This window comes from Protobothrops mucrosquamatus, unplaced genomic scaffold, assembly GCF_001527695.2.
Source record: "Protobothrops mucrosquamatus isolate PMUCROS unplaced genomic scaffold, P.Mucros_1.0 scaffold2279, whole genome shotgun sequence".
Lineage (NCBI taxonomy): Eukaryota > Metazoa > Chordata > Lepidosauria > Squamata > Viperidae > Protobothrops > Protobothrops mucrosquamatus.
Window position 1 is genome coordinate 138,987 of NW_015388366.1, and position 17,323 is coordinate 156,309.

Consider the following 17,323-nt stretch of genomic DNA (forward strand, 5'->3'; position numbering starts at 1 on the left):
TCCCAGAGACCCACAGATTCCCCCCCACAGGCACTCTGCAACATGAGTGATCAGCTGGCCACGCCCCCTGGCCATTGATCACGTGACCCTGGGACACTGTGAACGTCATAAGTATGAATCAGTTGTCAAGCATCCAAATGTAAATCACATGACCCTGGGGATGCTGCAACAATCATAACTGTGAAAAATGATCATAATTCACTTTTTCAGTGCTGTTGTAACTTCAAACAGTCACTAAGCGAATTGTTGTAAGTTGAGGACTACCTATACTTTCCCATTTTTTCCTCTCTTTTTTTTGGTCAAGTTTTTGATACCCCCCGGCCAGCTGGATGGGGGGTTGGGGTCATCACAACATGAGGAACTGTATTAAAGGGTCGCGGCATTAGGCAGGTTGACAACCACTGCTTTAAACCTATTGGTTGCCACCTAGAGGCTAACTGTATAAATAGCTGTGCAGCAGCCTTTAGGACTGCTTCAGTTCTGAGTTAATAAACTTGTTTGCTGTTTCAACACTGCCTCATTCAATGCCTAAAGAACCGAAGATATAACAGTGGCGACGAAGATGGGATGTGCTGCTTCATTGAGAGAGCTTGAAGTCACTAGGGGGTGAGGTCAGCACAGAGCCTGACAGGAACTATGTTCCCCCCCTCGGTCTGCCATCAAGCCACACTGGAGACCACCACACCCTAAGGATCCATCCTAGGGCTGACACAGAAGCCAGCAGCACAAGACATTGAACGAAGAAACAAACCACCATGGCGAAGGTCGGGAAGCTCGAAGAATTCAACGTAACTCACCTGGAGAGATAGGCATCCTACATCTCCCGCATCGAAAATTACCTCTGCGCCAACCAGGTCACCGAAGATGGATTGAAGGCCGTGACATTCCTTTGCGTGTGCGGCCCTGCCACCTTCGACATTGCAGAGAACCTGGTCGCCCCGGCACTGCTCGAGTTGGTCACCTATGCGGACTTGAAACAAAAGCTCCGAGACCACTTTGAGCCCAAGTTATCCATTATAGCATGGAGGCACGCTTTTGAGCAGCAGGAGCAACAACCTATCGAGTCTGCAACAGAATTCATTGCCGCTCTTCGTCAAGCGTCCCAACTCTGCAATTTCACAGATTTGGAGGAGAGACTACGAGACCGCTTAGTCTGCAGACTCCGGAATCAAGAGCTCCAACAAAAACTGTTCGCTAAAGAGACTCTCTCGCTACAAGAGGCCTTGGAGGAGGTCATGGCGGACGAAGCTGCTGTAGGGGCCGTTAAAGCGCTGCGGCCCTCCAAAAGCACGCCAAGCACCAAAGCCGTCCACCACGAGGACGCCGATCGGATGGAAGACACTGACTCAGACTACGAAGTCAACCAGCTATGAAAGCAGCCGGAGAAGGGACTGCAGCCAGCTGAGAAGGCAGTTCCATTCCTTAGATGCATGGGCTGCGGAGGCTGCCATCAATGCGCGGATTGCCGATTCCAAACTGCAACGTGCCGGGCCTGTGGCAAACCAGGCCACATCACCGCCATCTGCCGAGGTTGTCAGAGGGACCGCCCGAAAAAAAGACGCATTCAGGTGAGGTACTGGGACCCTAGGTCAACACCGAGTAGGGTTCTGCTCCAGCCGAAGGAGCGTATTCCACACTGATGCCCATCGCCCCCTAAAGCAGAAGCTTAGACTACAGATCAAGCTTCAGGGAGTTCCATGCAAGACGGAACTGGACACGGGCTCAGCCATGTCCATCATTTCACAAGGAACATTCAGGCACCTATGCCATTGTAGCAACAGATGGGCCAAGCTCTGGCCGTCTAATCTACTACTCACAGACTTCCAAAATTCCCGAGTGGTGGTCAAAGGCGAAGCCACACTTCTGGTGGAATTAAAGGAGTTCAAGGGGCCACTAGATGTCATAGTGATGGAAGGCCAACACATGAGCCTCATAGGGATCGATTGGTTTGATGCATTGGGCATTCAAGTAACTGGCATTCACCGAACACAAGGGCCAGATCTGTCTGCAGTCTGCTAAGAGTTCACGGATCTTTTCAGTTCTAGTCTAGGGGAGTACAAGGGTCCTCCAATCGCCGTCAAGCTTGGTCCTATGGTAACTCCAATACGGATCAAGCCTTGTAGAGTGCCTTTCATGTTAAAACCCAAAACTGATGCAGAGCTGGATAAGCTAGTGGAACAAGGGGTATTGCAGCCTGTAGACAGTGGGGTGTGGGAGACCCCCATAGTAATGCCATTAAAGGCCAACGGGGAAGTGTGAATATGCACTGACTATAAGTGCACCCTCAACAGGGCACTTCAACAGCACGCGTACCCTGTGTCAGTTGTCAGCCATATTTTGGCGTCATTGCAAGAGGCCGCGTGTTTGCCAAATTAGATTTGGCACAGGCGTATCAACAACTGCCCGTGGACGAGGCCACAGAGGTAGCCCAGACCATTGTCACCTATAGGGGGGCTTTTAAGGTTAAGCACCTGCAGTTCGGGGTGAATGTAGCCCCAGGGCTGTTCCAGGGAGTAATGGAGCACACGCTCAAGGGAATTGCAGGGGTTTGCCCCTACTTTGATGATGTCCTCATTGCTGGGTAATCAGTTGAGATTCTGGCTGAACGGCTTAAGGCTGTCCTTCAGCGGTTCCGCAACGCGGGACTTAAACTAAAAAAAGAAAAATGCAAGATTGGGGTAGAGTCAACCAAGTTCCTTGGTTTCCGCATCGACGCCGAAGGTATTCATCCAGCGGAATCCAAATTAAAAGAAATCCAGCAGGCCCCAAGGCTGAAGTCAAAGGGAGAGCTTCAGGCTTTCCTAGGCCTTTTGAATTTTTACCATGCCTTCCTCCCAAACAAGGCCACAGTGGCAGAGCCGTTACACCAGCTCTTGGATAGACAAGCTCAGTGGCAGTGGACCAGTGTCCACGAGAGTAGCTTCCAAGCAGTCAAATCACTGCTGTCGTCAAACTCAGTTCTCACTCATTTCAATGAGCAGCTGCCTGTCTGCATTGCGTGCGATGCATCCCCGTATGGGGTTGGGGCTGTGTTAAGTCACTTAATGGCTGATGGGAGGCAGAAGCCCATCACGTATTACTCCAGGACCCTGTCGTTTGCAGAGCGCAACTACGCGCAAATTGACAAGGAGGCTCTGGCCATTGGGGCCGGAGTTAAAAAGTTCCATGACTACTTGTATGGCCGCCAGTTCACGGTCTTCACGGACCACAAACCACTCCTAGGGTTGTTCACCACAAACAAACAGACACCTCAGATTCTGTCTCCTCGAATGCTGAGGTGGTCTATCTTCCTGTCAGCCTACAGCTACAGGATGATTCACAAACCGGGCAAGGAAATGGGCCATGCAGACGGCCTGAGCAGGTTGCCCCTGCCACATGTGGAGTCAGATCCAGCTTCGGCTGGATGCATCCTGGCTATCAGGATTTGCCGGAATCTCTCCTTCACGCTGGAGACATAGCTGCTGAGACAGCAGCTGACAAAACGCTGAGTCGTGTGCTAAACTGGGTACACACAGGATGGCTGGACAAATGTCCAGGGCCAGAATTTCATAGTTTCTTCATGAGAAAAGATGAGCTTTCAGCTCATAAGGGATGCATCCTTTGGGAAAGTAGGGTCATAGTCCCGAGCTCTTTAAGGCCCAGGGTCCTAGAGTCTCTGCATGAGGGTCATCCGGGAATAGTCCAGATGAAGGCACTTGCGAGGAGCTACCTTTGGTGACCAGGGCTAGATAAAGCCATCGAGGCCCAAGTACATGGTTGCTACACGTGTCAGCAATCCAGACCGGAGATGCCACAAGCCCCTGTCCACTGATGAGAGGACACACACACACCATGGTCAAGAATTTACATCGATTTTGTCGGGCCCTTTCAGGGACAGCTGTTTCTAATAGTTGTAGATAGCCATTCTAAATGGTTAGAGGTCGCACCAGTCCCTACTATGGCTACTGCCAGGACCATCCAGGAACTGCGCAGAATCTTTGCAACACAAGGACTTCCAGACGTGTTAGTCTCAGACAATGGGGCTCAGTTTACCGCTTCTGAATTCCAGTCTTTCCTCAGGGCAAATCTAATATGGCACACCACGTCGGCTCCCTTTCACCCGACCTCGAATGGCCAAGCAGAACGCATGGTCCGCACAACCAAGGAATCACTAAAATGGATTGTCACAGAGGATTGGCACCACAGACTGGCAGATTTTCTACTCTGCCAATGCACAACTTCCTATACCGCCATGGGCAGAAGCCCTGCCAAACTCAGTGGGGGCCGACGTTTGATCACCAAGCTAGACAGGCTGCACCCTGACCGGGTTGCCTCGGACTCTGTTCAGCCAAAGGCACCTCGGAATTTGCAAGAGGGTGACTGGGTTTGGACCCAGAATTACAGGCAAGGGGCTTTGTGGCTGGCAGCCATGGTTGTTAAGGTGTCGGGACCACTCTCTTATGAGGTGGTCTTGGAAGATGGGCGAGTCATTCGCCGACACATTGACCAGCTGCGTCAGAGGCTAGCGAACCAGTCGCTGGCTCAGGCCTCTCAAGAGGGCCACACTCTCAAGGGCCGTGCGACAGCGGCCCAACAGAGGAGCTTGCACACTCCAACAGAACTCTTACTCAAGGAGACGGGGAAAAGGCCATAGGAGAGCTCCCCCTGGACAGACAGACACTATCTGCTGAACAGGACTGGCAAACTGCGCTGAGGGACACCCCTGCAGACTTTGTTGCACGATTGGACTTTGGTTTGGGCCGACTGGGACTGGCCAGCCAAAGGGACCCGAGTCAACCTGACTTCACTGGACCTCAGAGTCCTGGTCTACCCAGCCGGGCAGGTGAGCGGGTAGATCGGGAGACCCCTGCAACCCCTAGACATTCAGAAGAGTGAAGAAGGCCGCCTAAATATCTGCAGGACTATGTCCAGCAATTGAGAGTTTGAGCCATCTAGGGGGAAGGGGTGTAATGTATTGGCCACAACTGTTTTAAATCACTTGCTTAATATGATTTGCTGTATTGTTTAACAGTTGCTGTTACTGAAAGCCAGACTAGCTGTCTCCAAGCTGATAATGAGGTTTGGGGCGGGAAACTGTTACTTTAAACCTATTGGTTGCCACCTAGAGGCTAACTGTATAAATAGCTGTGCAGCAGCCTTTAGGGCTGCTTCAGTTCTGAGTTAATAAACTTGTTTGCTGTTTCAACACTCTGCCTCATTCAATGCCTAAAGAACCGAAGATATAACACAAAGCATCTTCGGAAGTTTTCAAGGACACCAAGCCTAGCTGTTTTCTTATAACAAAATGAACTGAAGTGATTGGTGGATGTATTTGGCTGTGAGTGGCTCGGAGGGAAATAACTATGCTTGTGTTTGCATGGGAAATCAGAGCTGGTTTCGCTTCTTCTGTGCCAGTGTAGATTTTCAGTAAAGTACAGTATTATAGTCTTGGTAAAATTATGTCCCAGGAGTTTCTTTTTTTTGGAAATGCCAACTGGACAGTTGACATTGGGTGGATCAGATTTATATCAGTAGAAACTAAAAAGCAGTAGCTCCATTAAGTAAGAAATCAACGATGTTGATTATTGATGTGTTTTTATTCAATAGTTTTGTTAATGTTTTATAGCCAAGTGGATGTAAATCAGACATTTTGCATAAATGTTTTGCAAATCCTATTCATTACAGATGTTCCATAAAATTTGGGTAGGGGTTTAATATAGTTTTGTAGCCACCAATATGCTGAAGTAAAGCTTCCAAGAAAAACTGAATACAGAGTTGTAGTAATATCTGGTATTCATAAATTTAATTTGATTAATTTATAGAGACAACTAAATATAATTGAACGTATTATAAAAAGATCTTCATGGTACATATTCTTATCAGAATTTCAAAAAACATATCTATACTGCATTACATTTGACTGAAATTAATATCTGACCTTGCTATATTACTATTATTTATTTATATTTGTATTCCTTCAAACTCTCAACAAATAAAAACATTAAAACCAAAGAAAAATAAAATGAGTAAAAATAAAGAATAGAAGACAAGAATGAAGTTTTGAAGATTAGTATGACTTTGTTGTTACAGAAATGGCTTGAAATACTCCAGAAATGTAAAGCAAAAGATGGAGTTGTAACTTTTTTTTGTACTCTGCTATACTGAAAAAAGTCAGGGTGTGCCATGTAGTTGGTCTTGTACCTTGTTTCTTACTTCTCTCCCCACCATGTTGAACAGACATCTTGTGACAAATGATTGTGGGTACCCATTCTGCTTGAATTGTTCACATAGATACCTGATCTCCAGCTGTTTGGCTTACTGGGTACTACAGTGGTTCTCATCCTGCCATATAGTGTTCTGATGCAATTCTTTTTGTGTGACAGTGGATGGTTGCTGCTGAAATTCAGAATCTGTGGAGTGTTGGTGGCATTGCGATAAACTGCAGTTTCTAGGCTTCCATCCTCTTGTCTGTTGATAAGTACATCTAAAAATGGTAATTGCCTAGCTGTTTCTTTCTCCATTATGAAATGTATGTCAGGGAAGAATTGAGTATGGTATTTGTTGTGTCCTGAGCCTGCTAGAGTAGAAAAGCAGGCTCAGAATTGTTGCAAACGGTCCCGGGCAAACCAAAAGCTGCCCGGGACCAGACAGACCGGCACCAGCCTTGTGTGCATGCGCAAGGCGTGAAAATGGTCAGTTCCTATTGGTTAACACTGTCTGGGTCTAAGGCCCTATAAAAGGCCTGCATGCCTTTTGCTGCTTGCTTGGTTGTAGTAGAAGGTTAATAAAGATCTTGTTGCTTCACCATGTGTCTTCGTCAATTGCCAACGAACGGAATACACAAAAGTGGCGACAAAGGTGGATTCCCTGCAAGCAAAAGGAACAAATAGGACTCACTGAGAAGGTTCTGAAGATGGAAGACGGTGTCCTGCAATCACGACTCGGCCTGCCAGTACAGCATCGCTAGAGGTGAGCTCAGCAAAAGGACCCTTTCCCAAAAGACTAGCTTGCAGAGGAGGCAATTAGCGAAGGCCATAAACATTTACAATGTCGAAGATTGGCTGCTTGACAGACTTTGATGTCTCCCACCCAGAGAGATGGAACTCATACGTAGCAAGGGTGGAGAACTACTTTAGAGTAAATCAGATCAGGGAAGACGGCCTGAAGGCGGCAACTCTTCTGTGTGCCTGTGGACAGGAAGCTTTTGACATCGTGGAAAATCTGGTGGCCCCTGCACTTCTGGAGTCAGTATCGTACGCTGATTTGAAGAAGATGTTGAAGGAACATTTCCAGCCTAAATTGTCTGTCATAGCTTGGAGGCATGCGTTCGAGCAGAGAGACCAGAGGCCAGGTGAATCTGCTGCGGACTTCATTGCTGCCTTAAGACAAGCGGCCAGGCCTTGTGAGTTCAAGGACCTGGAAGAGAGGCTGCGAGATCGTTTCATGTGTGGCCTACGTAGCAGAGAACTGCAACAGAAGATTTTTGCGAAAGAAGAAGTATCGTTTCAAGATGCTTTAAGAGAGGTTGCAGCTGAGGAAGGCTTTGCGGCTCACCAGGAACCCTCCAGCCACCATGACCGTCCATCAAGAGGATGCTCGAGAAGATTCAGAAGCAGATCCTGAAGAGGAGATGGACAGACTTCACCAGCCAGCAGAAATAAGGCCAAAGGGACGTCCAGACAAGGCCGCAGCAGCGCTTCAGTGCTTCAGGTGCGGAGGACGCCACAAGCGAGCTGATTGCAGATTCCACTCCGCCATTTGCCGGGCATGTGGCAGGCAAGGCCACATTGCCTCCATCTGTTTGGGTCGCCAGAAGGTCCAACCTCGGGAAGAATTGCTTCAGAAAGGTACCAGGGTCCCCAGCCAACACAGGGGGGGTTTCTGCACATCGCACAGGAGTATTCTGAGGACAGGGACACACAAGCCCCTTAAGAAGAAACTTCGCATTGAGGTAAAGTTGCAAGGGGTTCCCTTATCGATGGAGTTGGACACAGGATTCGCTCTATCAATCATTTCACTTGACCCCTTCAAAGGGATTTGCAGCAGTAGTGGCCTTCGAGTTAAACTCAGGCCATCGAATTTAATACTCACTGACTTTCAGAATTCCAAAGTCAGTGTGAAGGGGGAGGCCACGGTCTAAGTGCAGCGTAAGGATTTTGAATGTTTCCTGAATGTGGTGGTAGTTGGGGGTGAACGCACAAGTCTTATTGGACTCGATTGGTTCGAGACCTTGGGAATCCAAGTGATTGGGCTTCACAGCTTGCAAACGTTGGGCCTTGCAGAAGTCTGCAAGGAGTATGCTGATGTGTTTAGCTCAGAGGTTGGATCCTACAAGGGCCCCCCCATTGCACTATGGTTAGACCCAACTATCACGCCCATCAGGGTCAAGCCTAGAAGGGTGCCTTTTGCCCTCAAAAGCAAGATAGATGCAGAGTTGGACAAATTGCTCCAACAAGGCATCCTAGAACCTGTGGACTCTAGTCCATGGGAAACCCCCATAGTAACGCCTTTAAAGGCTAATGGAGAAATCCACATATGCACAGACTATAAGTGCACATTGAATAAAGCGTTGCAACAGCATGCATATCCAGTGCCCGTTGTAAGCCACATTCTGGCTTCCCTCAAGGGGGGGCGCCTTTTTGTGAAACTTGATTTGGCACAGGCATATCAACAGCTACCTGTTGATGAGGCCACTGCAGAGGCCCAGACGATTGTAAAACACAGAGGGGCCTTTAAGGTTAAGAGACTGCAATTTGGGGTTAATGTAGCCCCTGGTATATTCCAAAGTGTCATGGAACGCACACTTCATGGTATTCCTGGGGTCTGTCCCTACTTTGATGACATCCTCATCGCTGGGGAGTCATCTCAAAATTTAGCAGAAAGGTTAAGGGCTGTCTTGCTGTGTTTCCGCAAAGCAGGCCTTAAATTGAAGCAAGACAAATGTAAGATTGGAGTCACTTCCACTGACTTCTTAGGGTTCAGGATTGATGCCCAAGGCATCCACCCTGCTGAATCCAAGCTACAAGCAATTCAGCAGGTCCCAAGTCCCAAGTCCAAGAGTGACCTGCAAGCTTTCTTGGGACTATTAAATTTCTATCACGCATTCCTCCCACATAAGGCTGCATTGGCAGAGCCGTTACACTGGCTCTTAGACAAGCAGGCTCCATTGCAGTGGACTAAAGTCCATGAAAGGAGTTTCAATGAGGTTAAGACCTTGCTCTCTTCAAATGCTGTATTAGCGCATTTCAATGAGCAACTGCCTGTATGCATCGCATGTGATGCCTCTCCTTATGGGGTGGGAGCAGTACTTAGCCACTTGAAGGCTGATGGGACACAAGTCCCTGTAGCATATTATTCAAGGACTCTGTCATCTGTAGAGCGAAATTATGCTCAGATTGACAGAGAAGCCTTGGCCATAGTGGCTGGCATAAAGAAATTCCATGATTTTTTATATGGCCGCCATTTCACAGTCTATACAGACCACAAGCCTTTGCTGGGCTTGTTTACAACTAACAAACAGACACCACATATTATTTCCCCACGTATGCTGAGATGGTCAATTTTCCTGTCAGCATATGATTATATTCTAATTCACAAACCTGGCAAAGAGATGGGCCACACAGACGGCCTCAGCAGATTGCCTCTCAAACAAATAGAGGCAGATCCTGCTCCTGCTATTAACATTCTCTCCATTCAGAAGTTGCCTGAATCTCCCCTCAATGCCAGGGACGTGGCTGCAGAAACTGCCACTGATCACACGCTCACACACGTGCTGACATGGATGTTGTCAGGATGGTCTGACACGTATCCAAATACAGAGTTTCAAAGCTCCTGGCAAAGGAAGCATGAACTTTCCACTTTCAAGGGGTGCCTGTTATGGGGTAGTAGGGTAGTCATCCCAGCCTCATTGAGGTCTAGAATCTTGCTCTCTCTGCATGAGGGACATCCAGGTATAGTAAGGATGAAAGCACTTGCGCGCAGCCATCTCTGGTTGCCTGGGCTCGATAAAACCATCGAGGCTCAGGTGCACGGGTGCCAAGTGTGCCAGCAGTCAAGGCCTGAAATGCCTCAGGCTCCAGTACATAGGTGGGAAGAAACTCAAACCCCGTGGTCACGGGTACATATAGATTACGCTGGGCCCTTTCAGGGGCAATTCTTCCTTCTCCTCGTTGACAGCCATTCCAAGTGGCTAGAGGTTGTTCCTGTTTCCTCCACTACTACTGCCAGGACCATCCAGGTGTTGAGAGGAATTTTCGCCTCACATGGACTTCCAGATGTCCTGGTTTCAGATAATGGCCCCCAATTTACCTCTTTTGAGTTCCAGGCTTTTCTTCAGGCCAACTTGATTCGGCATGCAACATCTGCTCTGTTCCACCCATCGTCCAACGGCTAAGCAGAGAGAATGATGCACACCACCAAAGATGCTCTAAAGAAACTGACTTACGGTAACTGGCATCACAGGTTAGCTGATTTCCTTCTTGCACACCGCACCACACCTTGCACAGCCACAGGGAAGAGCCCTGCAGAACTCCGCTGGGGTCGCCACCTCATCACCAAATTGGACAGGTTGCACCCAGACCGGGTGGCTTCACAGGTGTCACAACTGCGGACACCTAGGAGACTTCAGGTGGGTGATCCGGTCTGGGCAAGGAACTATGGGCCTGGACATCTCTGGGTCACAGCAGTGGTATGCAAGGTCTCTGGGCCGTTATCATACAAAGTAGCCTTGGATGATGGCCGTGTTATCCGCAGACACATAGATCAACTCCGCTGGAGGCTTAACAGCCACGTTTCCACTCCTGGCTCTGCTCTGGGGGGGGGGAAGGACCATAATCCGCATTCTGGGTTACTGGGTTCCAGTCCTAACAGTAGCTCACAAGCTGCTGAGATGGTCACTGAGGCTATCTGGGGGTCATCCCAAGGGTCAGTAAGTGCTCCAAACAGGAATTACCTGGAAAGGGAGTCATCCCGCACATCAGTTATTGCTCCAGACAGGGAGTTGCACCAGGGGTATCCACATTATCCAAACATGTCAGATAGTGCTCCAGACAGGGAGTCGCACCGGGGGTATCCACACAACTCAAACACAGCCATAGACAGGGAATTCCATCGGGGCAGTGTCACAATTCAGTTATTGCTCCGAAAAGGAAGTCAGTAGCAAGGGGGGTTGCCATGGAGGTGGCTCCTGACTCTGGCACCTCCGGCACATGCACAGGGGCTTCGGAGAACTGGGGCACTTCCGCCACTCAGGCCACTCCAACTGCTGACCTTGGGCTCAAGGGACAGAGTTCCCAAGAGGAGTCCATTGTGGATTCGGGGACTTCCACCCCTCCAAGGTACACTGGCTTGGACTCAGAAGGTCCAGCCAGTCAGCAGCTGGGTGGGGCACCTAAGTATTTGGGGCATCAAAGTCCTGGCCTGCCTAGCCTGGCAGGCGAGCAGATAGGCCAGGCACACTCACCGGCCATTAGAAGGTCACAGCGGGCCAAGTGCCCACCCAAACATCTAGGAGATTATGTGAGGTCTCTGTCAACACATGGGGAACCTTGCTGATCTGTAGCAGGATGTGGGTTAACACCCAGTAAAGGGTGTCATATACTATTATGATTTTGGGTGCATTTTGTTTAATTTAATAATTATTTTGTCATAGTGTCTTGCCTGTGCGCAGACCAGAGTACCTCCACTCTCCCTGCCTTTTGACCAATGTACCTGTGCGTAAAGCTAGGTGTGTTTTATCTAGGGGGGAGGGGTGTTGTGTCCTAAGCCTGCTAGAATAGAAAAGCAGGCTCAGAATTGTTGCAAACAGTCCCGGGCAAACCAAAAGCTGCCCGGGACCAGACAGAGCGACGCCAGCCTTGTGCGCATGCGCAAGGCGCGAAAACGGTCAGTTCCTATTGGTTAACACTTTCTGGGTCTAAGGCCCTATAAAAGGCCTGCGTGCCTTTTGCTGCTTGCTTGATTGTAGTAGAAGGTTAATAAAGAGCTTGTTGCTTCACCATGTGTCTTCGTCAATTGCCAACGAACGGAATACACAAAAGTATTAAAATCTTTTAAGTGCATTTTTCTTGATGATGACAAACATGTCATCCATGCAGCAGCACCAGAATTTAGGTGCATAGTTCTGAAATGCATGGTGTTCTAGTTCATGCAGGACTGTTTCTGAAATGACTCCTGATATTGGGGAACCCATGGGTTTCCTTTTTATTTGTTCATACATTCACTTTTGAATGTGAAGAAGGTGTGTTGACAGTATTGAAGTAGCTTCATGATTTGTATCCTGATTATATTGTTCTGATCTGTGTTGTACTCTTCTTCTAGTTTTCTGTCTATTACTTCATATGCTAAGTGGGGAGGGATGGATGTAAATAGAGACACTACATCAAAGGGGACCATAATCTCATCAGGAGCCACATTTAAGCCTTGTAGGTTTGTCAGAAATTGTGTAAATGATGTGACTGTGCTGTTCGAGGGTTGGGTCAGGAAGCTTAAATGTTCTGACAGCCATTTAGCCAGATTATATGTAGAAGTGTCTCATAGCACTATAATAGGTCTGAGGGGGACTCCTATTTCGTGTATATTGGGGAGTCTGTACAATTTTGCTGGAGCAGCATCTGTTCCTCTCATTTTCCACCATTCTTTCTTCGTTATACAGTTGTTTTGTTTGAGTTGACTAAGATAAGCATTCAGTTGGGTGATCACTGTTCTCATTTTTGATGTCTTTGCTGGTCTGTATGCTGAGGAATCCATTGAGCAGATTGAATGCCTTCATTTCATAATCTGTGCAGTTCATCACCACCATTGAGCATAATGATATCCTGATCTTGTTTCAGGTCTTTCAATGTGCATCGCTTTGGGTTGAGTGCTTTGTTGGTTTGTGTGAGATCAGCATTGCCTATAATTTTTATCTGATAGCATGTTTATCTGACTCTTCTATCTCTTCTTTGTTGAATATGAATTCCAATGTGGCTATGAATTCTCTTGGTGTGGCATCTCGTGTGTTGAATCCCTTATCATGTTCAAGTATGTGTAGTTCCTGCTGACTTAATTGTTTGTTCGATAAATTAGGGACCAGGTTTGCACAGGTTTCAGATCGTGGCTTAAACTTTTGATTTTTATCTTACAACTATTTCCTTTCTCTCGTCTATTTTTCGTTCTCTAGGTGGGTAACTAGTTCTTTAAGTTGTGATGGGCAATGCACCTTGGGTATATTGATGGCTGCTTTATATATGCCCAATTGTAAATAGTAGTCATTGATTAAGACTCTAACATATATTTGCTGAATGCTTTTGCGGTACATCTGCCCATCTCTGAGTTGACCAGAGGACAGTATCATAGGCTGCATGGAATGACCCCTTCTTGAGTGCATCAAGTGTAGGAAGCATAGCTATAAGTGGATGCCTTGTGTGCAAAGCTTTCACAAATGAACGCGAATATATGTGTCCCAGGATAATGTTGCAGGATCCAATCTGGGTCAGTCACTGGGACCAGAGATTTTGTCTACCGAGTTTTGGGATTCTTCAGGGAACTTTTCTCTAGCAAAGTGTGTGCTGTTCTGTGTATGGTATTGAAGGGTTTTGGAACAAAGGGAAATTGTTTAGTCTAACTGTTGCTTTCTTGCTTTTTGTAATCAGCTTTTGCACCAGAGAAATCTCATGCAAGCTTGGGAAACACGTACATGGATGGGATATACTGAAGGAGGGAATAAGGGAGTGTACAGGAATGATTGATGTCTTCTTTATGATGTAATGGCTCTGTTGTCTGATTTTCATTGGCTAACATAGTTTATAAAGCAACACTACCAACTTTCTAATGCATGCCACTTCTGGACGTAACTCTGCCAGCGTTCCAGATTGTTGGCCACCCAGCTGCTTAATTTGATCAAATAAAGTGCTGCTTGATCAAGAAGTCTCCGCTTGGGTTATCTGATTAGATTGATATGGTATTTCAAGTTTAAGTAAGGGACTGGGACCTTACAGTATTTATAGTGCCTGTTATAAGTGGCTTTTTAGATGCTGATTGGGGTGTGTTGATGGCTGGCTTTTAAGTGCTTAGCTGTCATTTGCTTGTGCGGTTCAGCCCTTGCCTTCTAAGTACTTGATAGGCTGGTAGTAAATCAGCACTCCTGTTGATACACCCCAATCAACATCTAAAAAGCCACTTACAGCAGGCACCATAAATACCACACACAGAACAGCACACACTCTGCTAGAGAGAAGTTCCCTGAAGATGGGCTCCAGCATGAGTCTGAAAGTTTGGAAGACAAAACGTCTGGTCCTGGTGACCAACCCAGATTGGATCCTGCATTTAATAACTCTGCTTACTGAAATTTCAGCTGTGCCTGAAAGAGGCACTAACATTTCTACATCCAGCTCAAATTCTCTACTGTCTGGTTGAAAAAGCAACTTGTTTGTGCAAATTAATATCATATTTCCTGAATAAATATCACCATGGTCCATTTTCCGATTAAGAAAAGAGGTAACCAAAAGTTGGAGAAGAAGCTACAACATTTCAATAAAACTTTGGCATCAGAAGGTCTTGCAATCTGTATGTGATTCTGTTGATGTATCTGTGATGATTGTGGGACATTTCCTTTTTGACAATTCTAATCTACTGGTAATATTGCTCTTATTTTTACAGTTATTCAACTGTTTTGCTTGTTTCCATCTTATTTTTCCAAATCTGGGTAACCAGCATGTCAAAACCTAACATTTTGATTCTAATGGCAGATGATCTTGGAATTGGCGATTTGGGATGCTTTGGAAATGATACTATCAGGTAAATGTTACAAAAAAAATAAATAAAGTATCTTTCTAAAATTAGGTTTTAAAGAGTTTTTTAAAACTATTCAAGAATAATGCACTAATTTCTAATGGGGGATAATAAGAAAGCTAAATTAAATGATATGAAAATATTGTCTATCAGTGCAAAATATCTAAGAAGCCATATAAAGGATACATATAGAGTTAGGCCTACAATATGAATCATAGATACCTAGTACATGTCTCAGTGACATCACATGCATCATGATTGTTATATAAGGAAGCAGATACCTATGATATGAATAGATATTTGAATTTAGAAGAGTGATCTCTTGTATTAGAAAAAGGGGTGAAGAACACAAAAATAGAAGACACGCAACAGAAGCCCCTTAAGCAAAATCATTCTTGTAGTCAAATTTTAGCCACACAAGGCAAGAATTTTCATAAGCAAACTTGACAAAAGAAATCATAGTAATTTGATTAAGTTATCCAATTATGCATTTCCAGCAGTCTTCAAAATGAGCATCAGTTTCCATAACGTATCAGATTTCTTATAGTCCCATTCAGTTTTGCCATCTAGTGGCAACAACAATTGCTGAATAACACCTGACTTGCAAAGCTAAATCAGTCACACAACATCTTTGACTTGAAGAAGAAAAAGAGATTATATTTCTGTCTAACCCCTTTCTTTCTAAATGTCATGTCTCCTTTGTGTGACAGAGAGACAGTCATCCACTGATGTCAAATAAATGACTCCCCACACTCTTACATATGCAACCCAGATGCATGCAGGTAATTTATAAATGTACATGTAATGCATTTGGTTTCATATGAGCCAAAGCAGCTTCTATCTTGCAGAAATTCATATTCAGTGTAGTAGCTGACACCATGGATATATGGGAGGGGAGGGCTTTTCAGGAATGATTATGTGGTAAATGCTTGGGATTAATAACAATTGAATAGGGATAATAGGATTGATTCAAATTCATCTTATTTATTACAAGTTAAATTAGCAACAAGTTAAATAAAATCAGGAATTTCTAGTGTTAATTTTATATAAACTTTAATTGTATATGATAATTTAATTGTATTTGACAATTTTGCACGTTCAGCAATGACTAACTGCAAAAGAAGGATTGCTTTGATAGATATAATCCTGGAAATATGGTTTGAGATTGGCATTCCTTACTTTTTTTAATGAATCTTATGTGCTCCTGGCTACTTTCCTTTGTGACCAGAGGCAAGCTCGCCTGACCAATAACCAGCCAAGACACAGTGAAGGCCTTTTGTTTTGTTTATTGCAATAAGCGGGGAGAGAAGCTATCAAAGCTTGGTTCTCTCCAAAGTTTTAACCCAAAATATCTCCTTTTATTCATCCCTATCACCGGTTGCTACATCCCTCCTCTTTCCCCATTGGCTGAGGTAGTATGAGGTTACACTCTTTCCGTCCGCCTATACACATTTCCTGATAACATATTAAATCATATTCACATATACAATAAGAATAAGAAAAATTAGACATTTAAATTATTTTAAACTCAGTAGATATTTATGTCCCCATTTTGAACAATAAATTCTTTTCCTGCTTTTCAATTCAGTGTGCCTTTTCTCTTATCTTATTTGTCTTAGTTTCCTATTCTGCTATTCTCTATCTTTCCTGGCTAGCCATTTCCTATATATTTTTATGGCTTCTCTTCTTCCTTTCTCAGACCCAGCTATTTTTGCCTACATATTTCCTTTACATCCTTTCTTTACATCCTTTCACCAATTGTAGATTTAACTGACTCTGAAGATTTATCATATTGATGCATATTTATCAATGAAGAATGTAGACAATTGCTACACTGCTTTTCCCTTCCTTCCCTCCTCCCCCCATTGCTTTCTTCACAGTAACTCATTAGCCAGAGAAGAAGATATTTAACACATTTTAAAAACAATCGCGCTATCATAAAGGTTGAAAGAAGAAATCACAGAGTCAACCTCTTAGGGCTTGGAAAGCTGTTAACCAGGGAGTAAAGAATTGCAGAGTTACAAAATGTGAGATTCATGTTGATGATCAGAATGGTGATGTTCTGGACTAAGAACTCAGAAGGAAAGAGGCATCAGAAATACCTGCCCAACACTGCTCCAACAAGAAATCAACAAAGCTGGACTTCCGGTTTGAGTTCCTGTGCTGATGGCGGCGTTTTCGTTCGCCGCCTGCTCCGAGGACGCGTAAAAGCCACAGGAGCAGCGCCAAACAGCTGCTCCGCGGCTTGAATCCCCTTCCCGGGCAAAGGGAAGGGGAGAGAGCTTCCCAGATAGGGGTAGAACTCCTGAGCTCCCACAGTTTTATAGCTGTGGGGGTGGAAGTGAGTTCCCCCGGAGTCAGGGATTTTTCTCCGCACTTTGGACTGCCTCCGTTCCCAGAACGAAGCCAGACACGGACTCATCCTCTGCTTAAAGGAGATCGTGAGTAAATTTTGGAGCAGACAGAGTGAACCAGGTGCTTGGGAGAGGCATGGACAAGAGCTTTAGCTCTGTTTTTACTACTTCTCCATCAAGATTTAAAGTCTAAGAAGGAGAACAAAAAAGAGGGAAAAATG

The 17,323-nt window shown here is 45.7% G+C and overlaps 2 protein-coding genes and 1 pseudogene across 2 annotated transcripts in view; all 3 read left to right on the forward strand.

Annotated features, from left to right (window-relative positions):
- The first annotated feature begins 1,430 nt into the window (after window positions 1-1,430).
- On the forward strand, window positions 1,431-4,633 carry LOC107295240 (annotated as a pseudogene).
- Window positions 4,634-9,850: 5,217 nt separating this feature from the next.
- On the forward strand, window positions 9,851-12,324 carry LOC114923178 (uncharacterized protein K02A2.6-like; the record flags this gene model as incomplete). The annotated part of the gene is made up of 3 exons (XM_029285799.1): window positions 9,851-10,311; window positions 10,438-10,768; window positions 12,298-12,324. Coding segments are annotated over 3 exons (819 nt in total), but the record flags the coding sequence as incomplete, so codon positions are not given.
- Window positions 12,325-12,991: 667 nt separating this feature from the next.
- The window catches only part of LOC107295241 (arylsulfatase H-like), a 22,357-nt gene continuing 18,025 nt past the window's right edge, over window positions 12,992-17,323 (forward strand). The window contains exons 1-2 of the mRNA XM_015824545.1: window positions 12,992-12,999; window positions 14,617-14,754. Of these exons, the coding sequence (XP_015680031.1) occupies window positions 12,992-12,999; window positions 14,617-14,754 (146 nt within the window). The remainder of the gene's footprint in view (window positions 13,000-14,616; window positions 14,755-17,323) is intronic.